Source organism: Colossoma macropomum, unplaced genomic scaffold (genome assembly GCF_904425465.1).
Source record: "Colossoma macropomum unplaced genomic scaffold, Colossoma_macropomum, whole genome shotgun sequence".
NCBI lineage: Eukaryota > Metazoa > Chordata > Actinopteri > Characiformes > Serrasalmidae > Colossoma > Colossoma macropomum.
In genome coordinates, this window is record NW_023494801.1 from 31,369,492 (window position 1) to 31,390,393 (window position 20,902).

The 20,902-nt window shown below is 37.2% G+C and overlaps 1 protein-coding gene across 2 annotated transcripts; it reads left to right on the forward strand.

Moving 5' to 3' along the window:
* Nucleotides 1-1,786: 1,786 nt before the first annotated feature.
* On the forward strand, nucleotides 1,787-20,647 carry srl (sarcalumenin). Of its 2 annotated transcripts, XM_036590282.1 has the most exons (7): nucleotides 1,787-1,918; nucleotides 13,220-13,315; nucleotides 13,648-13,743; nucleotides 16,565-16,600; nucleotides 18,032-18,148; nucleotides 18,250-18,483; nucleotides 19,591-20,647. In XM_036590282.1, the coding sequence occupies exons 1-7, from the start codon at nucleotides 1,861-1,863 to the stop codon at nucleotides 20,400-20,402; spliced, it is 1,449 nt and encodes a 482-aa protein (XP_036446175.1). In that variant the 5' UTR covers nucleotides 1,787-1,860; the 3' UTR covers nucleotides 20,403-20,647. The 2 variants fall into 2 exon arrangements, with proteins under 2 accessions (XP_036446175.1, XP_036446176.1); XM_036590283.1 differs by lacking the exon at nucleotides 16,565-16,600.
* Nucleotides 20,648-20,902: the final 255 nt, after the last annotated feature.

Below are 20,902 nucleotides of genomic sequence, written 5' to 3' on the forward strand. Positions count from 1 at the left end.
GCTTTAATGACTGTTCCTCAGATAGTGTACACTGCTGCGAACCCTTTACCATTATGTGAATTTCTCAAAAAATGTACCCAAAATATGATCAGATCTTAAAGAGAACCCAGTAGAACAAATAACACAAACAATTCTGTACTTTTTCATTCTATTCATTCTTTCATTCTAGTATTTTTTTGATGCAGTTCAGAATTTATTGCTCAAGTGGAGGCAAGCTGCCCTGTTCCAATAGCAGCAAAACAGCCCCAAAATCATGATACTGCCACCACTGTATTTCAAAGACTGTAAAGACCTGTTGCTAATTGTTTGTGTTATTTGTTTCTCTTGATCTGTTGTTGTGACCTGAATGATGATCTGATCTCATGACAAATTTATGCAAAAATGCACATAATGCTAACATTCACACATTGTCAAACAGCACTGTATATATTTTTCTTTAGCTTTTCGGGCTGTTGGTTGAAAGCAGTGTGGACCATTTTTAATTTATTCCTTCTTTTCTTTTTTAAGATACAAAAAAGGAGTAAGTAACTAAATGCAAAGGACTAAAGAGTAACCAAGTAGAAATTAGATTACTTACCTCACTCATATATTCAAATAAAAGTGACATTTTAAAATACTAATAAAAAATAATAAATAAAAAATAGGCTGTGTATGACACAAAGACCTTGGCTTCCTAATGCTGAAGCATATGTTGATCAATTTTAACCAGAGGCCATAATGATTTTCTTGTGACTGAAGGGGTATACTATGAAGTGGGGTTAGCATATTCAGGACTTATTCGGTTGGATTTTTGTTTCAATATAATTAAGACAAGACATAATTGTACATAAAAGAGCAAAATGTTTGATTAAATTAAATATTTCTGAGTAATGAAAGGCCTAGCAACTCTCCCTGCCTTAATGACCCATCTTGTTGATCTGTGATGATTAAAGATTCAGTCTGTCCCTGAAAATACTTTATTACATTGTGATCCCGTTATAAGGTCCATGTGGTCTTCTGAGAAGGGCGACACATGACATGGATAGAGTGGGTTAAGAAGTGGGATTTTTTTTATTCACTCTCTGGAACTAGAATCAACTTAAACTGCCCCAAGCAAGTTAGCTTCAGAGGATACATTGCTGCACTTGCAGAGGAGGCACTTTTGTGACATCAGAACACTATCTTAACAGAAATCGTTTTTTGTAGTATACTCCTCAGGTCCTAATAATACCTCTTAATAAAATAATTGATTCGTTTGGTTACTGGTGCTTGTGTTGATTGAACAGACCAAGCTATTTAACTTGGAGTTTCATATGCTTTGGTTTAGGGGTGACTGAGAGCCTATTTAAATTATTGTCATAAAACAGAGATATTCCATGTGTAAAACCACTAAAACTGCCATGAATTTAAAGTGATTAAATATAACTATAAATAGACTAGTTAAATATGATCATACCAAAAGTATAGAATGGTTGGCATCACACGTTACGTTCTCAATAATGTCATTTATGAAACTGTAGAATATTATATTATTGATATTACTTGCATTAAATATAGTACAGTGCCTTTAGTCTACTCATAGGCCAACAAAAGTGTCCCTCCTAAACATGGGGGTTGGAGAGCCTGTACACCTTTGATTTGGCGTCACAGGCATAACAGAGTGGCTAAAAGAAACAGTCAGCTGCTCCAGTACGTAGTCCTCAATGGCATGCTGTCCTGCTATGACGCCTGTGAACACCAACCCCCATGCACAATCTAACACATGCTGACCACCCAGCAGTCCCCTCTGGTTACCCAGCCTCTTTGCTACGTGCCCCTTGACCTTCTGTGGATGGTATATATATAGTCACTGAGGCTATCAGAGTTCTCCTGGCAGTCAACATGAAAGGCTTTGTCTCAGTCTGCTGCTTTGTCTCCGTGCTGGCCCTTGCCACACCAGGTAATGGCTTTTAGCACTTTTATTGAACTTTTTGGTGTTTGTTTGTGCTTCTTATCAGAGTTAGACATAAACGTTGGTTTAGTTTTAACATTTAATCAATGCTTTATTAGAGCTGATACTCTTAACAGTGGTAAGAGGTCCTGAAACTAAGCTGTTTCTTTGCAGATAAATTTGTCTTTGTTCTGAAGACTTTGCAATGCATCTCAGTTGATAAAACACTGTAGTTGCCCACCTGCCTGAAACTTGATTATCTTTTCATTGTCCAAAAGGGAGAGAACTTATCAAGCACTCAGTATCAGTGTTAAGATCTATCTGTAGTTTTTGGATTTGAAAAAACAGCTGACACATGAAGGTTATGTTGGCCTTAAGAATAATGGTGTGTTTATAATATTGCTATTATGTGGGTTTCAAAAGAATGATCAAACTGACTGATGAGATGAAAAGGCCTTGAAATGTTTGACAACTGTCAGAGGATGGAAGTCTGACTGTGTCACTCAGTTCCATCTTTTGCCATTGGTCCGTATTAGTTTAAGGACATACCTTTTAATTACATCCTCCATGTCTGTGCTCAGGATGAAACACTTTAGGGGGCTCATCTTTAGCTCATCTTTATACAGTTTTGAGAAATGCACACTTGGTCAATTTTAAATTTGTTTTTTAATTTTTTTTTAATGGGGCCACGTGTCTCTTTAAAATTAGAGGGCAGGGCTGAAAGTCTCTGACTCAGGCAGAGCGTATTTTGATATGGCTATGGCTCATGCGCCGCCATTGTGTGTCAGCTGCCCTGAGGCATGGCACCAGCTAATGGAAAGACCTAGAGCTAGCAGACTAGAGAAAAAAACAAAACAAAATTTTTTAATTGCTTGTCTTTAAAGTATATGCCTTCAAGATGATCTTATCAGATATCTTTTTTAAATCAAATATTAGACAAATATTACATTTTTTGTCTTTCTTTTTCAAGATTTCAGGCTGAAGAAGTTCTTTAAATGCTTTGCTTTGTCTGTCTGTTCACTCTAGGCCAAAGCGGTTTGTACTGCTTGCTTTTAAACTAAGCTGCATATGAGTTTTTCAATTGATTCTGGCCATAGCCACTACCCTTGTTCTGCCCTTGGGTTCCTCGCAGACCAGGCGCAGGCCTTCATATTCCAGGCTCCCATCAGGTGTCTAAGATTGGAAAGTGTCCTGTAACTGGACACTATTCACTATAGATCTCCATCATCTCACCCCCTTTCTCTGCACCCCCCTCATCTCTGTTCCCTCTCGCTGCCCCTCCTCTCCTTCTCTGCACCAAACCCCACCCCCCCACCATTTGACACACAACACAGCTGCTGTCACCCTGCACTGTCACAATCACAATTTATCCCCAGCGGCTGCCCATATAGGGACATGCATTATTTCTGCAGGAGGGACATAAATGCCAGCCTTGTCCATTAACATGTATGCTGCTTGTCACTGCTAAACTTTATTGTTACACATTTTCTGGCAAATTACTTTCACATAAGTGATTTATGTGATAAAATATGTTAATCAGGGGCTACACTAGTGTATTTTTGCTACTCTCGAACTCCTAGTTTATCCAATGGACAATGTAAAAATTAATTAATGGCTTGAAGTACACAACAAAAATACTGAAATTTGTATTGCTATGAAATCTACAACAGGAACTGAAGAAGCTCAGGCAGAAAAACATTTTTTTGTCTGAGAAAGGGCTTAACATTCTTCAGCATGTAACCGTAATGATACCCATTGTATGTAAGATTATGGAGGATTTATTTATTTAAGGGGACATCGTTTTCCACTAGGCTATTTAATTTCATGTTTGCTAATTTGATGTGAACTATTTTCCGTGGTAATAGACCTCTACTATAGTGGTAGTATGTCTTTGCCAGCAGTGCAAAGACTCTTTTGAATACTGTCATCTTATCTTTTAGTAATCAACCACAGTAGTTTTATTAGTGTGCCACACACATTGTATTATCAATGTGTTGACCGCACATTGTGGATTTTGTGCAATCTTTTGTAAAGTTCTCCTGGAGAGAGGTCATTGATTGATTAGGAGTGTAATTAAGGGGTGTTATTGTGCCAAAATGTTGGTCCAGTTTTGTAGCTGTTTGGGGCAGACCAGGGGCTGAGGTATGCTGTTACTCCAATTTAATTTTAAATACATCACTTGATTAATTAAAAAAAACACAAGGATAAGGGAATCCTAACCTATTGTCTATTTAATTTGTCTAATTGTTGACTTGGGTCAAGCAGCATCTGACTCATTTTGCCCTCTACCAAAACTTGATATAGAGAGTTATTTAACACAAGGTCTCTCTTAGTTTTGTGTAAAAAGTGACCAGCCTTGTATCTTCAAGGTCATCTGTTGAGGCACTCTAAAACTCTTGCATGATGTTAATTTCATCTATCCGTATCACCTTATCTTCTGATATTCCTGGGAATGCGGAGTCTGAACCCTGATACCGCTTTGAGGAATTACCACTCAGCTGTGATCCTAATCAAACCCACTGTCACATTAGGCCCCTTGCTCTGTCTCTGTCATTGGGCATCAGCCCTTTTAGTCTTACAGTACGGTTCAAAATGCATAATGTAAGCCCTTTTAAATGGCTTAGCTTTACTGTCAAGTAACTTCAGAACTTTGGTCTCCCAACATATTTTTATTCTTATTCTATTCACAATATTTGTGCTGTTTCCATATATGTAGAAACACATATGAGTGGGATCAGTTGATGTAGTTGTTTGTGTAAATCTAAGGGTGAGATCATATGGGTATTTTGGCACATTGGCTATTTATACATAGAAGACTGTTCCCCAGTGTATATTTGGATAATGGGACTATATGCCAGTGTGTTTAAAAACAGTGAGCTACTATTAGAGCTTACTGATCAGGGCCCAGACTCCTAGTTGGCAAAACCCAAAAAATAATAAAATGAAAGCAATTCTCCATACCCACCTCTTGCCATGGTTTGATCCACTGTAGCTCTATATCTGTTCTTAAGAGGGACCATTACTCAAAGCTTCAGCACCTGTTACTATTCATGTTCCAGACATGTCTTGGATCAGCCACTTCTGTTTAGCATACACGTTACTCAGTCTAAACAAAACTTAAAATTGCAATTACTTTTTAAAGTAAAATTGTCTGAATAGTTCTTTGGAGTGATGCCACAGATGAACCACTTTCGGTTCCATTAAGATCTAAAGAAACTTTCTGGCAGCTTTATTATTAAAAGCCCATTAATAATAATAAAATAATGTAATTTGTCGTACATCACTGCTTCATGAACACGTTTTTAGCATGTTTTGTGTAAGGTAGTACTTATATGCTCAGAAATATTTACTATATCTATCATGTTTTTTTTTGATAGTGGTAGAGAGCAGCAGTATATTCCTTTGTATTTAAGGGATAAATTTTTGTACTTTACTTGATTGTAATGTTTGCTGGTACTTTACTTGATTGTATGTGTTTGCGTGTAAAACATATATTGATTCCACAAATGTCAAAAAAAAATCACACTGCCAGTTTGGGAAGAGAGAAGTACATTTCTACTAGGTGCAAATTAAAAGTCAAGGCATCCTTGTAAGTAGGGGTGTGGGAAAAAATCGATTCTTAGATGCATCGTGATGCGGACGTGGATGATTCTGAATTGATTCATTCAATGTCAAAAATCGATTTTCTAAATACTTATAACGTAATGTTGACGGAACGCAAAGGGCGGAGGTGGGTAAGTGCAGTGCCCGGACAGTCTGTGGCGGCACATAACAAAAACACAACGGGATGCATTAAAAGCTAAGTTAGGTCAGGAGTCACAACCCAAATGTTAAGAAGAGCCATTTTGTCCTTTCAACAAAAATCAAACCACCTTGGGAGCCACAACATTTAATGTCCAATATTTCTCAGTATGTGTTATTGCCTAGTATAGACTAAACAATATAAATGAAAAAGCGGACTTACTCTGCTCTACTTTAAGCTTTGGCTATAGCCGCTCTTCTTCCATTTCCGCCAGAAAACTTTTCCTCAAAAGTTGAATAGTTTCTTGTAAAATGTCTTTCAGCTTTCAGCTCTTTTACGAGGCTGAAGTCGCTTCACCTTCACCAGCTTATTGCTGAACTTTCCCGTTCCACCTTAAATTCTGACGAAATTCTGAGGCGCCGAAGGTAAATGCGGCACCATTTAAGGTAAAATTAGACGGGGAAATTAGAAAGAGAAGCGACTTCATCTTCGCAACTTTTTAGTGTTTGACAGTCTCTCGTTGCAAATTTAACGTATCAGGAAACCAACTAGTTACGTTGCTTATAAACGTCTCTAAATGTTCTTCTGTCTTTCTCTTTTCCTTTTCGTTGGCTACTAGCCAGGCGAAACCTCGTTGCTAGGTGACCTGCAGTCTGCACGGCAATTCTCAGTCGTTGAGAACCAGGGCTTCCGCGCTATGTTGCACGCCTCACGTCTCGAAGATATTTTACTGACACAGCGACACACCCCGCCCCCCCCTCTCTACCGCGAGACCAAAACCGGAGTTATAAAATCACTAAAGAAAACGGGTAGGACGGCTATAATGTGCTGCGTGGTCATCCATTACCGCTGGATCTTATTTCACTGTAAAAGCGCATTTTATCACAGATGAGTGGCAGCAGCGTCTCCAAACAAGAGCAGTGAATGAGAGCGTTCCAGTTCACTTGCCACATCCCTTCCATTTGTTTTATTAATAAAAGATATTGGACATAAATGCATTATGAATCATTACAAATACTTTGTTTTAAAACTACCAAGTCCTCACACAGTGAGAAAATAGAAATCATGTAAATAAAAAAAAGATGCATCGAGATGCATCGATAATCGTTTTATAATCCCTTCTCAGCCCTCTGAATCATAAACGAATCGAATTGTGAGGTGCCTAGAGATTCCCACCCCTACTTGTAAGTGTTTTAACTTAATGATTTGAATGACAATGTCTTATGTTATATGAACAGGATCCAGAGGGGGTGTTATGACATAATATAAAAATGGAACACTTTTTGGAAAACTTGTTTTGCAGTCCAGATTGATCTGATACCACCAGGGTTCACTAATGCAGATGAGCAAAAGAACCTGGAACCTGGAACAGTAGTTGTTTGTGAAGTTCAAAGTTTAAGTGAAAGTGTGGCTCTTTGCTCCCTGTAATAGAATACTGCTGATCCTACTGAAACTCTCCTCTCACAGAAATCCCTTGGCCCACTGTAAAGGTTGTGTACACCTGCCTTTAGCTAGTGGCAAATCCTCTGGGTTCAAGGAGGGCTCAGGACCCACATCCCTAATCATGTTAACAGTAATTGAATTTGTCTCTTGAGTGCAGTAAGCAGAATATGATCTAAGGGATTTATGTATTCACACAAAGGAACATACTTATGAGCAAATTAATCTTCCATTTTCATTGACTTCCTTTGTGAAGGTGAGGTAAGTGTTAGGACAGATTCGAGTCACAGCTCTTTTCTGTCTCTTGGCAGTGTAGCATCTGTTTGGCTGTGTGGAAGAATTATTCATGTTTTGCAAGCATGCTCTGTATTTCACAATGTACAGGTATGAAGACAGAACAGTAGCTTATTCCCTCTCAAACTGGTAGTATTGTTGAATATTCTACAGTACAAAAAGGCTACTGCAACAAAATCATTTAAAGCTGTAGTTTGACATCTTATTTGCTTTAATTAAATGCTAGCATAAAGAAAGCTTCTAAACAGATTGCACAACGAGGAATCAATTGTGCTCTGGTCATAGTTGGCATGATATGCAGATTAAGCAAAGGGTGACACAAAGTTTTCCTTGTTTCTGTCACTGGAGCATCAATGTGTATTTGACCAATAAGCCAGGGACTACAGTGCTATTTAGACATACCAACAAGATGAGCTGTTGAAACGGCCGTGTTTTTTCCAAAGCCAACTGGGTTGCTAGGCGACCAGCTCATCAAATGTCCATGGTCCCAGCAACAGATGTGAAGAGATTGCCTCTATTTTATGTTTGAGACCTACTAGGTGGATATTATGAGTTGGAGTGACGAGAGATATGTTCATATATTTGCTCCACTGATTTCTGTCATTTTGTCCTTGAAAAATGGAATTTTATTTTATGTCTAAATTCAGGTGGTATTTGTGTGCTGTTATGAGTAATCTGAAGCAGACTTGTTTCTAGAAACTAAGACAAGAGTATCTGTTACTATGGAAGCATTATTTCTTGTGGGTGAGCATGGTTACAATGCTACACATCATGGGTTGCTTGGAGGCAACTCTTAATACACAGTGGGGCTAGCGTTCTCTGTAGCATATTGTCATTTGAAAACAGAATCCTTTTGAGTTGGTTGACAGTCTCCATTTTTATAAACATTGTATGCATAAACAAAGCTTTTAGAAAAATAGATCAGGTTCTTCATTCAGAAAATGTATGAATACACTCTCTAACATTTAACACAATGATATTTCAGGGAAACTAGGCCAAGTTCAATATTTCTAATGTTTGAATGGTGTTAAATAAGGGCTGGAATAAACATCTATAGGCTGTGGCACATGGGAACAAAGTCTTAACCTGACACATCTAGCATGTTTTGAAAAAGCAAATACTTTTATTATTAAATAAGTACTTACAAAATAGTGCTTGCATGGAACAAAATTCAATTTTGATTAATGTATAGAACTGCTCCATCACTACTACATGGTAAAAGAAAAAATGTCAAATTTACATTTCTTTCCAACTGATAACCTTTTGTACAGCTTCTGAAAAAACGAGGTGACCATTTAGAATGAATATATTTCAAAAGATAAACTACAATTTTTTATGACCCCTTTCGCACCATATCTACAGTGTACTAGAAGAACAAATACAAACTGGCTAAATGATCTAAATTACAGCATTGTAAAAAAGAAAAAAGGGAATGGTGGTCTAAAGCATCTGGTTTAAATAAATAAATAAATAAATAAATAAATAAATATTTTTGATTCCTGAATATGATCAAGTTGCTAAATCCTACTGAAGTCTCCATTGTGGATTGACTCTTATCTTCAACCTTTTAATATCAAGATCTCTTAATAATAGCAAACTAGTACCTTAGAAACATGTTTAAAGCTCATCAAATATGTGATACTACACTGTCAGTAATTTGATTAAAGCTGAAATTTTTGATTGAATGCAGGTCATCTGTATTGTATATATTTTTAGAGCTTGGAGATTATATAGTCAGTAAATTAGTTTCAAAAATATATAATGTGCAAAATGTAAATAAAAACAGCATGCAGTGATATGAAAATCATTTAAACCCTATATCAAATTGAAAATAGTACAAAGACAACATATGCAAGGTTGAAACTGAGAAATTTTATTGTTTTTGGAAAAACATATGTCTATATTGAATTTGATGCCAACAACACATTTCAAAAAAGTTGGGATGGGGCAACAAAACACTGGTAAATTTGTGTAATGCTAAAAAAAAAAAAAGACCTGGTGGTTAATAGGCAACAGGTCAGTAACATGATTCGCTATAAAACTAGCATCCCAGAGAGGCTGAGTCTTTCAGAAGCAAAAATTATAAGGGGTTCACCACTCTGTGAAAAACAATGTAGGCAAATAATGCAACAATACAAGAATAAAATTTCTCAATGTAAAATAGCAAAGAACATGGGCATTTCATAATTTATATATAATATATAATAATATCATTAAAAGATTCAGAAAATCCAGAGAAATCTCTGTATGCAAGGGACAAGGCCAAAAATCAATAATGGCTAGCTGTGATCTTCAGGCCCTCAATCGACATTGCATTAAAAACAGACATGATTCTGCAGTGGAAATCACTGTACTGGCTCAGGAACACTTCTGAAAACCATTGCAAAATTCACAAATGCAAGTTAAAACTCCATGCAAAAAAGAAACCATATATAAACATGATCCAGAAGTGCTGCCGCCTTCTTTGGGCCCAAGCTCATTTCACATGGACTGAGGTGAAGTGGAAAAGTGTCTTGTATTCTGACAAATCAAAATTTGAAATTCTTTTTGGAAATCACAGGCAATGTGTCCTCGGGGTTGAAGACCACCCAAGTTATCAGTGCACAGTTCAAAAACCAGTGTTTGTGTTGGTATGGGGTCATGGGTGACTTGCACATGTGTAAAGGTACAATTAATGCTGAATGATATATACAGGTTTTGGCAACATATGCTGCCATCCAGATGATGTCTTTTTCAAGGAAGGTCTTGCTTATTTCAGCAAGACAATGATAAACCACATGCGGCATGTATTACAACAGCATGGTTAAGTGGTAATAGAGTCTGGGTGCTAAACTGCAGTCCAGACTGGTCACCTACTGAAAACATTTGCCACATCATGAAACAAAAAAGCAAGAATGTGAAAACATTTTACTTTCAAAACTACAGCAATTGGTCTTCTCAGTTCCCAAACACTTACAGAGTGTTGTGAAAAGAAGAAGCGTTGCAACACAACAAATTGAAAATGGACAGATGTTTTTCAAAAAACAATAAAATGTCTTAGTTTCAACATGTGATATGTTGTGTTTGTACTATTTTCAATTAAATATAGGGCTTACATAATTTGCATATCATATATATGATGGGGAACACAAAATCCAAGTTCCAACATTTACATACATTTTCAAATAATGTTACTAATACTTTAGAAATATCACTGTGCAAAAAACGGACTGCATTAGAAATTTTGACCATCCAGTACACATTTTGTGACATATATAAGCCAAATGCTTTGAGCTTTGTCGCATTGTTGAGAATCACAGAGTGGGAAAAAAGCATTTATAGTATGCTATCTGAATTTGTAGGCTTTGCAGTTTCTCTTTTGGCAACACTATGCATTCTGAATTATGTAAACAAAGAGAATCTTCAGCTATCAAGAAATTTTCCAGTTCTTCAATATTGCAAATATGATAAAAGATGTTATATTGGCAAACTGGAAGCACAGACAAAATATTATTTGGGATGTATAAAAGGCCAGGGTTTCCTCAAACTTTCATTTATCCCATTTAGACATCTATATTAGTGTTTGAAACTTTGAATACAATGTACTTTGTTATGAAGTATGACTAGTTGTTATTTCATTTAAAATTGTCATTTTTATTATTAGGCCGGTTTCCCACATACAGATTACACCTAGCATATAGTGTATTCTGTTAATACTGATTCTCTACTGACAATCCACACTGACCATCCTGTGGTCTAGAGCAAAATTTAATCTGTGCTGCGAAAAGTGGCCCAACAATTCTTTAGTCACAGAATTCAAACACCAAACAGTGGGAAACTATTGAATATATAAATATAACATGATATTGTCAAATATTATACCTATTTGTAGTAAACAACACTGACTAAATGATGAGGCATGTAAACACGTCAGTCTATTGTGAAATGCTCAGCACTGTTAGGGTCTAATCATATGCTGCCTCAACCTACAGAGTCTTAGCTTGATTTTCAGTGTGTGCCTTTCCTGCAGTCTTTTTGGTATTTCTGACTCCTGAGGTAGTTCAGCCTATTTAATTTATTTCTCACCAACAGATTTTCAGCAGTAAACCACTGTTTATGAGGCCTAAATTGGGTTTATAACAACCATACCAGTGGTTAACTCTAATACATAATTAATTATTTTTTTGATTTGAATAAGAACCATGGTTTTAATAATTGCTGCATGATAGGAAATGCCATACTTGTTTAATTCTTTTTCAATCTTTAGCTTGTTTTATTCTGAACAACACTGCAACATCCTCACTGGCAAAGCTTTAGGAAGAATTTATGAGGAATGTAGAGTGTCTTAATCTTAGTCAGAAAAAAGGGCACAGTATAAGTACGTTTTTGTCTCCCAGTGTACAAACACTGTAAATATACCCTCAGAATGTACAACATAGGTCCTTAAAGTCAAATTATGTACTTTAAATGAGTTTAAAGGTACAGTGCGTTCACTTTCCCACAAAAAAGGTGCATATTTGTACCTTTTCAAAATCCGACTTTCAATACATCAATACAGGGTGTATGGAGTCAGAAATAACTGCAATGGGAAATGGAACTATTTTCAGTAACTAAAGGTACTGAAGACACACCTTTACAAGTAGCACTCCAGAGACAAACATTTGTGTCCTGAAAGGCACAGATTTCGTTTTGAGAGTGTGTAGACAGTATTGTACCTATACAGTTAACGTCTTTTCATTTTCTTCTAAAATAAAACTTACAAAAATGAGAAAAAAAATCATATTTATAATAAAATACATGTTATGTGATGCTGAAAACTCTCATAGAAACTTTCTTTTTGGACACTCCATATCAAATTTCAGCATTTTACTTTAATAAGCCTAAATGCAGTTCAGCATATCTTTGTTCATGGTACAGAACATTGGCAGTGTGTATCTTGATTTTAACTCCCTACATCAAAAGAAGTATGTATGAATGTAAGGTTCTAATTTTAGGATAAAGTTGGTGGGATGCCTTATGTGTTTACATAAGCATTTTGTACTAGGTAGGGAAATGTAACCAGAGACCAACATGACCACAAAGCATAACTACATTCCGCTAAGCATGGAAGTGAGAATTGGGAAGACAGGTCAGATACCCCCATTTTTTAGATCTGCCCATTGTGCCAGTATGAAACTTGATTCCAGACCCACTATAAAGTGACCATTCAGCCTTACATGTTCACAGGCACATACAAACATTCCTAACAGGCTGATGAGTTCCCAATGCTGGGTATATTTAGAGTCGAAGGGAGAGGGGGGGTAGGATGCTATTATCTTCAATCACTGTACAGCCTGGAGATCTGAGAGAGGAGCTGCCCCAGAGGCTTTGGGGCTGTTATGAAACTGGGGACTCCCCCACATTAATAAGTCCCCCATGCAATGCAACCATGGCTACTTCAAATCATGCCATCACTTGGTTTTATTTTTGATTTGGAAGGACAACAAAAAGCCCTGATCAAAGCCAAGGCAATTGTGTTCCAAGATTATCCAATTTGAAGACAGCTTAGAGCTTCTTTTTCCACATTGTGTGAGAGACAATGGTCTGTCCTCTACGAATGTACAATATTAGTTGAAATGCACAAAAGACAGTTTTCACCAGACGTTGGGCATGCATGGTATTAAATAAAAATAATTTGGAGTTTACACAAGTGAATTATGGCCTGTACTATTGTCAGTGAAGATTTCCTTTGTGTTACATGCCGTGGGATTTGGTATAAAGAATGAGACTGAAAATGAGATATGTGGTTAACAACATTGTGGAAACATTCTCTTTACAATTCCTTTGGTTGAGACATATTTGTGTATTCCTTGCAGAGGAAGAAGAGGTTCTAGACTCCATTCTGAGAGACAGATCTCACATTGAGGAGACATTAAGACTGGCAGCAGAAGAGAACTCAGGTGACTATGCAGGTGAGTAAAAGGCATGCCTGTGTTAGGTGAAGCCTTGAGGTTAAATATTATGTAAATAATCCTTATGAGCAGGTCAGAATCCTTCAGGTGTAGAATGATGATAATATGTTTTAGAACTGTTCATTGTAAAGAGTTTGAGAAACAACAACTCAATCAAGGCAAATAAGAAACACTGCATTATGCATATTATCTAAGTTCTAATTTCATCTGTAGATTCTCTTTTTACAGCTTGTATGTACATTCCTTTATTCCATATCCATACCTTTCTTGGATTCCTCAGTTTCTTTTACAATAAAGTGTTTACTTTCTCTTATATATTTTCTGTTTTCCAGCTGCTCTACAGAGACTGAGAAAGATCTATCACAGTTCCATCAGGCCCATGGAACATGCTTACAAATACAATGAGCTCAGACAACATGAAATCTCAGGTATTTTGTCTGCTTGGGATCTGGCTTCATCATATGTTAAACTGATACCTTACATCTCTTTCATCTACACATCCACAACATAACCAGTGTCCAGCCAATGGCGTAGTTCTACTTGTTCTTTTGTATTGCACATAGTTTTTATTTAGATAATTGCACATTTTTATTTGATTACACTGTAATCAAGTGTTTAGGCTAGCAATTTAAAATGAGCACATTTTTGGAAAACATCATTACTGCAGCACTACTGTAGACATCTAGAGTTTTGTCTGGAATAGCAGTGGCATATTCCAAACATGGCATATACAAAAGTGTTTCTTGGCGGGCATTGGTACATGACCTGTCCACTGCAGGTGACTTTCATGATTATTTCTTTTCCCACTAACCCTTGAGGCATTCAACAAAGGTCAGCTTTTCTGTCCAATACTAAGCTAAAGCTTGCCCCCTGGTGGTTCAGCATGGCAGCTAACTCTTTACACTCACCACAATAATACAGCCTAATTAAGTATGATGAAGATAATGTATTAAAATTAAACCTTGATAACCATGACACAGTTGTAGAGTTGGGCAGAATACTTTGAAAGAGTAGCGATGGCTGAATACTGGATATACTGACCTAAATGTATTTAGCAACATATTCTGTTACAAAACATAAAATATTACATATTCAGAGCACATTTAAAATACATTTAGAATATATTTTGATAAAACATATAGGAAAAAAACTAATTTGACTCAAAATTCACTGTGTCACTGGTTGGCAGTTTTCTTAATGTAATTATTCTTTAATATATTTAATGGAAAATTTATTCAAATGAGTTCAATCCCCTGAGCAAGACTTCTACCGGTCTCTGCAAAAGTGGGACAGTTTTTGATACATGCACCTGGGGAGTCTTATAAAAGCGTTTGTGTTTTGTGAGTTGCCATAATCCTCCTAACGGTAAATGTGTTCAAATTGTATTGCGCATAGCTTTTATGTAGATAATACAGAACACAGTTAGGCACCATTGTTTACAATAACTTAGATCTTACAGTAACATTTCACATTAAGGTTAGATCTTAAAAGTAATAATAATTTAATAAAAAAAAGTTATTGCAATAAAGCAGTGTTTTTTAATGCGCACTGATGCAGTAAGTATTGATAGTGTGTGTGTGTGTGTGTGTGTGTATCTATCTATCTATCTATCTATCTATCTATATATATATATATATATATATATATTAGGGGTGGGAATCTCTAGGCACCTCACGATTCGATTCGATTACGATTCAGAGGGCTGCAATGCGATTATAAAACGATTATCGATGCATCTTTTTTCTCTATACAGGATTTCTATCTTCCTACTGTCTGAGGACTTGGTAGTTTTAAAGCAAAGTATTTGTAATGATCCATAATGTAAATGCATTATGGATCATTACACATACTTTGCTTTAAATATCTAAAATATCTTTTATTAATAAATCAAATGGAAGTGATGTGGCAAATGAACTAGAAGGCTCTCATTCAGAGACGCTGCTGCCACTCATCTGCGATAAAATGCGCTGTTACCCTGAAATAAGATCCAGTGGTAATGGGTGTCCACGTAGCACGTTACAGCCATCCTTCCCGTTTTCTTTAGTGATCTTATAACTTCGGTTTTGGTCTCGTTGTAGAGAGTTGGAGGGGGAGTATTTTCGAGACTGGACGCTGAATCTCGGCTCCAAAGTGTGCAGCATAGCGCGAAAGCCCTGGTTCTCAACGACTGAGAACAGACAGCAGACAGCAAGTCACATAGCCCCGAGGTCTGGCCTCGCTAGCCGCGAACGAAAAACAGAAAAAAAGAGATTAAGACGAACATTTGGAGGACTTATTCGCATTTATAAGCAGCGCGGTTGGTTAAATCTGCAACGAGAGTTAAAAAAAGTTGCGAAAATGAAGTCGCTTCTCTTTCGAATTTTCCCGTTCCACCTTAAATGGTGCAGCAGTTACATTCGGCGCCTAAGGCAGAATTTAAGGTGAAACGGGAAATTAGAACGAGAAGCTGGCGAATGAGAAGCGACTTCAGCCTCGTAAAACAGCCGGATGCTGAAACATTTTACAAGAAACTCTTCTAGTTTTGAAGAAAGGTTTTCTGGCGGAGATGGAAGGAAAGCGGCTATAGCTGAAGCTTAAAGTAGAGCAAAGTAAATCTGCGCTCTCGTTTATATTTTTGGCCCATACTACGACATTAACACATACTGGACATTAAATGTTGCGGCTCCCAAGGTGGTTTGACTTTGTTGAAAGGACAAAACGGCTCTTATTAACATTTGTATTGTGACTTCTGATCTAACCTGGCTTTAATGCATATATATATATATACATATATATATATATATGTATATATATATATGTGTGTATAGTATTTAAAAGTAATTGCATTCTGAATACTGCCTTTTTTAAATGTAACATGGGCTGAACACAAACTTTTATTTATTCTGAATACGTATTCTGAATATTTGTATTCTGTTACATCCCATACTTTCACATCTCATACTTTTGAGGACTGCTACAGGTTTGATTGTTTAATGCATATATATATATATATATATATATATATATATATATATATATATATATATATATATATACACCACATATTGTCCTCCTTCCTGCGTCACAGGAAAAATGCCCTTCTGTTTTTCCTTCTTTTTTTCTTTCTTTCTCTGTTTCTTTGGCTCTCTCTTTCCCTCACTTTTCCTTACTCTCCTATTCATCTTCATTCTGTTTTCACTGCACCTGACTGTTCCTGTCTTGCCCTATCTCTCCTTGCTCCATTGCTCACCCCCCTACTTCACTAAACAGCCTATCCTGGACGCACCCTGGGGGATTCGGCCACAGGTGGGTATGATGGGGACGTCTACTGCATGGCCCCTGCCTGAGCGTCTGACCCCCTGCAGCATATTGCTAGCTAGCAACAACCAGCAAGCCATGGTTGCAACAATTCAACCTGAATGAATGCTATGGTGATTTCATGCCACGTTGATTTCCCTCTGGGGCCATGTAAAGTGTGCTCAGTGGCATTTGAACATTCATCCAACAGTGCAAATATTTGCTTCATCCATTCTAAGAGTCATATACATACATTTTATATATATTTTAGAAATCATGTTGTCAGCAGTGTAATTTCAAGAGATTTCAGGAAACGTCCCTATTCTATATATAGTGTATAATTAAAATCATTTTTGTCACTTGAGGAAGCAAGTTAAAATTTAACTAGTCATCCCATTGAACTACACATTAGTTAACCTTGTACAGTATCTGATACATTATCTAATAGACAGACATGCTACTTTATAAAACTTTTTCATACATGCTTCCTTTAAAAAGAGGAAGATATTTAGAGATTTTTTCTAGCATAAGTTTCTTTACCCCGAACATTAAACTGCACAATAAAAATACGATTTTTTCTGTATACTGAAGCCAATAGAAGGATAAGACATGTGATAAGTTCGGGTGCCTGTTCTCTGAAGCTTAGGAGAACTGATCTGAATAATGGTTTTGATGGACTGTATGGCCAGTGATTGTGTAGTATTAATGTGACAGGTAGCAGGGTACAGCAAAGAAGATATTGTTTTCTCTGTGCTGAGTAACTCTAATTGCTCTTAAGATGTTACATTGTACATGCTTCCTCTCAGAGGCTGGACCTGCTTTTCTGATTTCATTCCACATTTAAAGGAATACTTTATGGATTAATGAATGAAAGCCAGTAAGGGGCAGTTAACATCAGGATGGCAATGTTGGCTGTATTTATAGTTGAAGTATTCTGGTAATGTTTCTGATCTTATTTAAGCCTTTTGTGTCCTTGACTTTCCATCGCATCATACTTGTAATTTTTTAACATTATTTGACACCTAGCTGAACCTAATAGTCCCCCAGGATTAGAATAATACAATTTCACTGAGCCCATGTTTATTTTGTCTGTTATTGTATTATGTTGCTTTTGCTTCATGTTAGTTTAATGTGCTTAAAAGTGTTAGCTGAGGCAGATGGCACATTTGCTCTGTGCTTTTGGTCGAGCATGGCAGGGAACATTTAAGACACTTACTCCTGATGATGTACATGGAGTGCATGAAGATGTGTATGTTCCCTGAAGCCTTGTGTTTTGTACTGCTTGCTTTGCTTGCTCTATATCATTGGTCTTGTGAAAGCAATTAGTATGTTGGCTCATGTTTTGGCAATGATGACCACTTGTTCTCGTTTTAGTAGACACCAGAATATGGCAAATTTCTGAAGAATGTTTATTTCATTCTCCACCTTTTTATTTTTCAGATGGAGAGATCACCTCCAAACCCATGGTGCTGTTCCTTGGCCCTTGGAGTGTAGGCAAGTCCTCCATGATCAACTATTTGCTGGGACTTCAGGACACTCCTTACCAACTATACACAGGTTCATTTCAGTCCACACATATATAGCCCTGTTTTGTATTTATCCTCTGATGTTTCCACCTATCTGTCATTATAATTACCTTCAAATGAACTTTCTTACAGGAGCTGAGCCCACTACATCTGAGTTTACTGTGATCATGCATGGTGAGAAGATCCGGTCTGTGGAGGGTATTGTAATGGCTGCTGACAGCTCTCGCTCCTTCTCACCACTGGAGAAATTTGGCCAGAACTTTCTGGAGAAGTTAATTGGCATTGAGATGCCTCACAAGCTCCTGGAGCGTGTTACCTTTGTGGACACTCCTGGAATCATTGAGAACCGCAAGCAGCAGGAGAGAGGTACTATAAAAAAACAAGGGTCAAAAGTCTTCTCCATGTATAGTTGTATGAAAAAGTTTCAAATCCCCTGGTCAAATTATAAGTTTTCTTGAGTTCCTAATTGACAATAAGATAATGCATCAGGATACAAACTTAAACTGTGTATTTATTTTCACTTAGAAAATCAACAAAATGTCATTTGAGTAGAGGCACCTAAATTTTTGTATATAACTAAATGCATAAGAAAAGACTTGATAGACTGAAGGATTTATACAACAACAACCACATTATTATTATTATTATTATTATTATTATTATTATTATTTATGAATCATTGTGATTATCAGTCAAATAAAAACATTTAAATTATGATTTAAAATTAACTGTGCATAAGTCTTTTATAAAGGAACTACAAAATACAAAATAATCCGGGAAAGACAAAATACAATAATAAATAAAGAGGAGGAAAAAGGTATCAAAGACAAAAAGAAAATGGCTACAGATTTACATTCCAATCAAGCAAATCATACCTGGCTTAATCAAGTACTTGTTTAATCATTTGGTCTCAGTCATCAAAGAACTGAATAGTTACGCTACTATGGGCTGGAATGGAAACCTGGTAGAATTAATTAGTATCCTGCAGTGTCAGGTGAAGGTAAGTCATCTCACTGACATTATCAATATGTGATGTAAAACTTAGATCAGAATCAAAAATAATGCTGGTGCCCACCAGAGGGCGATGGGTTCCCCCTTTGAGTCATGGTTTCTCTCAAGGTTTTTCTTGCCCCTGCGCTTGGGAAGTTTTCCCTGCCACTGGGGCTTGGACCCGGATTTTTTGTAAAGCTGCTTTGTGACAACACCTGTTGCAAACAGCGCCACATAAATAAACTTTGACTTGACTGTCCTAGGTTCTTCAGAAACCTATGAATCGACAATTCCTACTTTACTTTTTGGTTTCTCTCTTTCTGCATTTAATTACTTTCAGAAAATAATGATTCATCCAATTTATACTATACTAGCCAATCACAAGCACTGGTATGATCTAGCATCACCATCATTCACCAATGATCATTGTTCTAATTGTTCTTATAATGATAAACATTCCACCAACCTTCTTTATCTTCACAGGCTATCCATTTAATGATGTGTGTCAGTGGTTCATTGACCGTGCAGACCTGATCTTTGTGGTATTCGACCCCACCAAGCTGGATGTTGGCCTTGAGCTTGAGATGCTTTTCAGGCAACTGAAAGGTCGGGAGTCCCAGATCCGCATTATCCTCAACAAGGCAGACAGCCTGGCCACCCAGGATCTCATGCGTGTGTATGGTGCCCTGTTCTGGAGCTTGGCACCTCTTATCAATGTGACAGAACCCCCACGGGTGTATGTCAGCTCCTTCTGGCCCTACGACTATGCTCCTAACACCAGTCGTGAACTTTTCAAACGCGAGGAGATTTCCCTCCTAGAAGACCTGAACCAAGTGATTGAGAACCGCCTGGAAAACAAAATCGCCTTCATCCGTCAGCACGGCATCCGCGTGCGCATCCATGGCCTCCTTGTAGACCGTTACGTGCAGACATTCAAGGAGAAGATGAGTTTCTTCAGTGACCCTGAGTTAGTGTTCAAGGAAATCGTTGATGACCCAGACAAATTCTACATTTTCAAGTCTATTCTGGCAAAGACCAATGTTAGCAAGTTTGACTTGCCCAACCGTGATGCTTACCGTGACTTCTTTGGTATTAACCCAGTGACCAGTTTCAAGCAGCTCTCTGCCCAGTGTTCATACATAGGTGGCTGCCTGTTGGATAAGATTGAGAAGGCAATTACAGAAGATCTGCCTGGCCTTCTTAGCAGCATCAACTCCAGTAAGAACCCCACCTTGTCCTCCTGTGAGGCTACCGGCTGTGGGGAGAAGCCCAAGAATCGCTACCGACGAAACTGAGGTTAAGGTGTATAGAATGAAGGAGAGAGCAAGAAAAGTGGCAGTGGAGTGACAAACAAATCCTGTGCCAGACACAGTCCATCTCAGAGGCTAACGAGATTCAGTACAGAAGAATTGTTTTGGGTTATTTTTAAGTGGAGGTGGGGTGGGGTGGTGTCTTCGAGAAAACAGGACTTTGGAGATTCTAGAGAAATTACAAAGCAAGAGAAAATAAGTTTACCAAAATAAAACTCTCCATGTAGTTTTTGTAAACTGTATGCAGTTTGGAGGGAAAGGTGTACAAATGGAAAAAATATAGCTGACACACATAAAAGAAAAAAAATCCTGGGACAGACAAATTCAATATAAGCTGCCTTCAATGTGAATAAAATTTTAAAAATACAAATAAATAGCTGTCACAGTCATGTTTTGTATAAAATTTAGGTTGTAGTTTTGTAAACAATGTGTTTATGAAAAGAAAATTAGTAGGTCAGCTCATGACATTTTTTTCTTTCATAGGT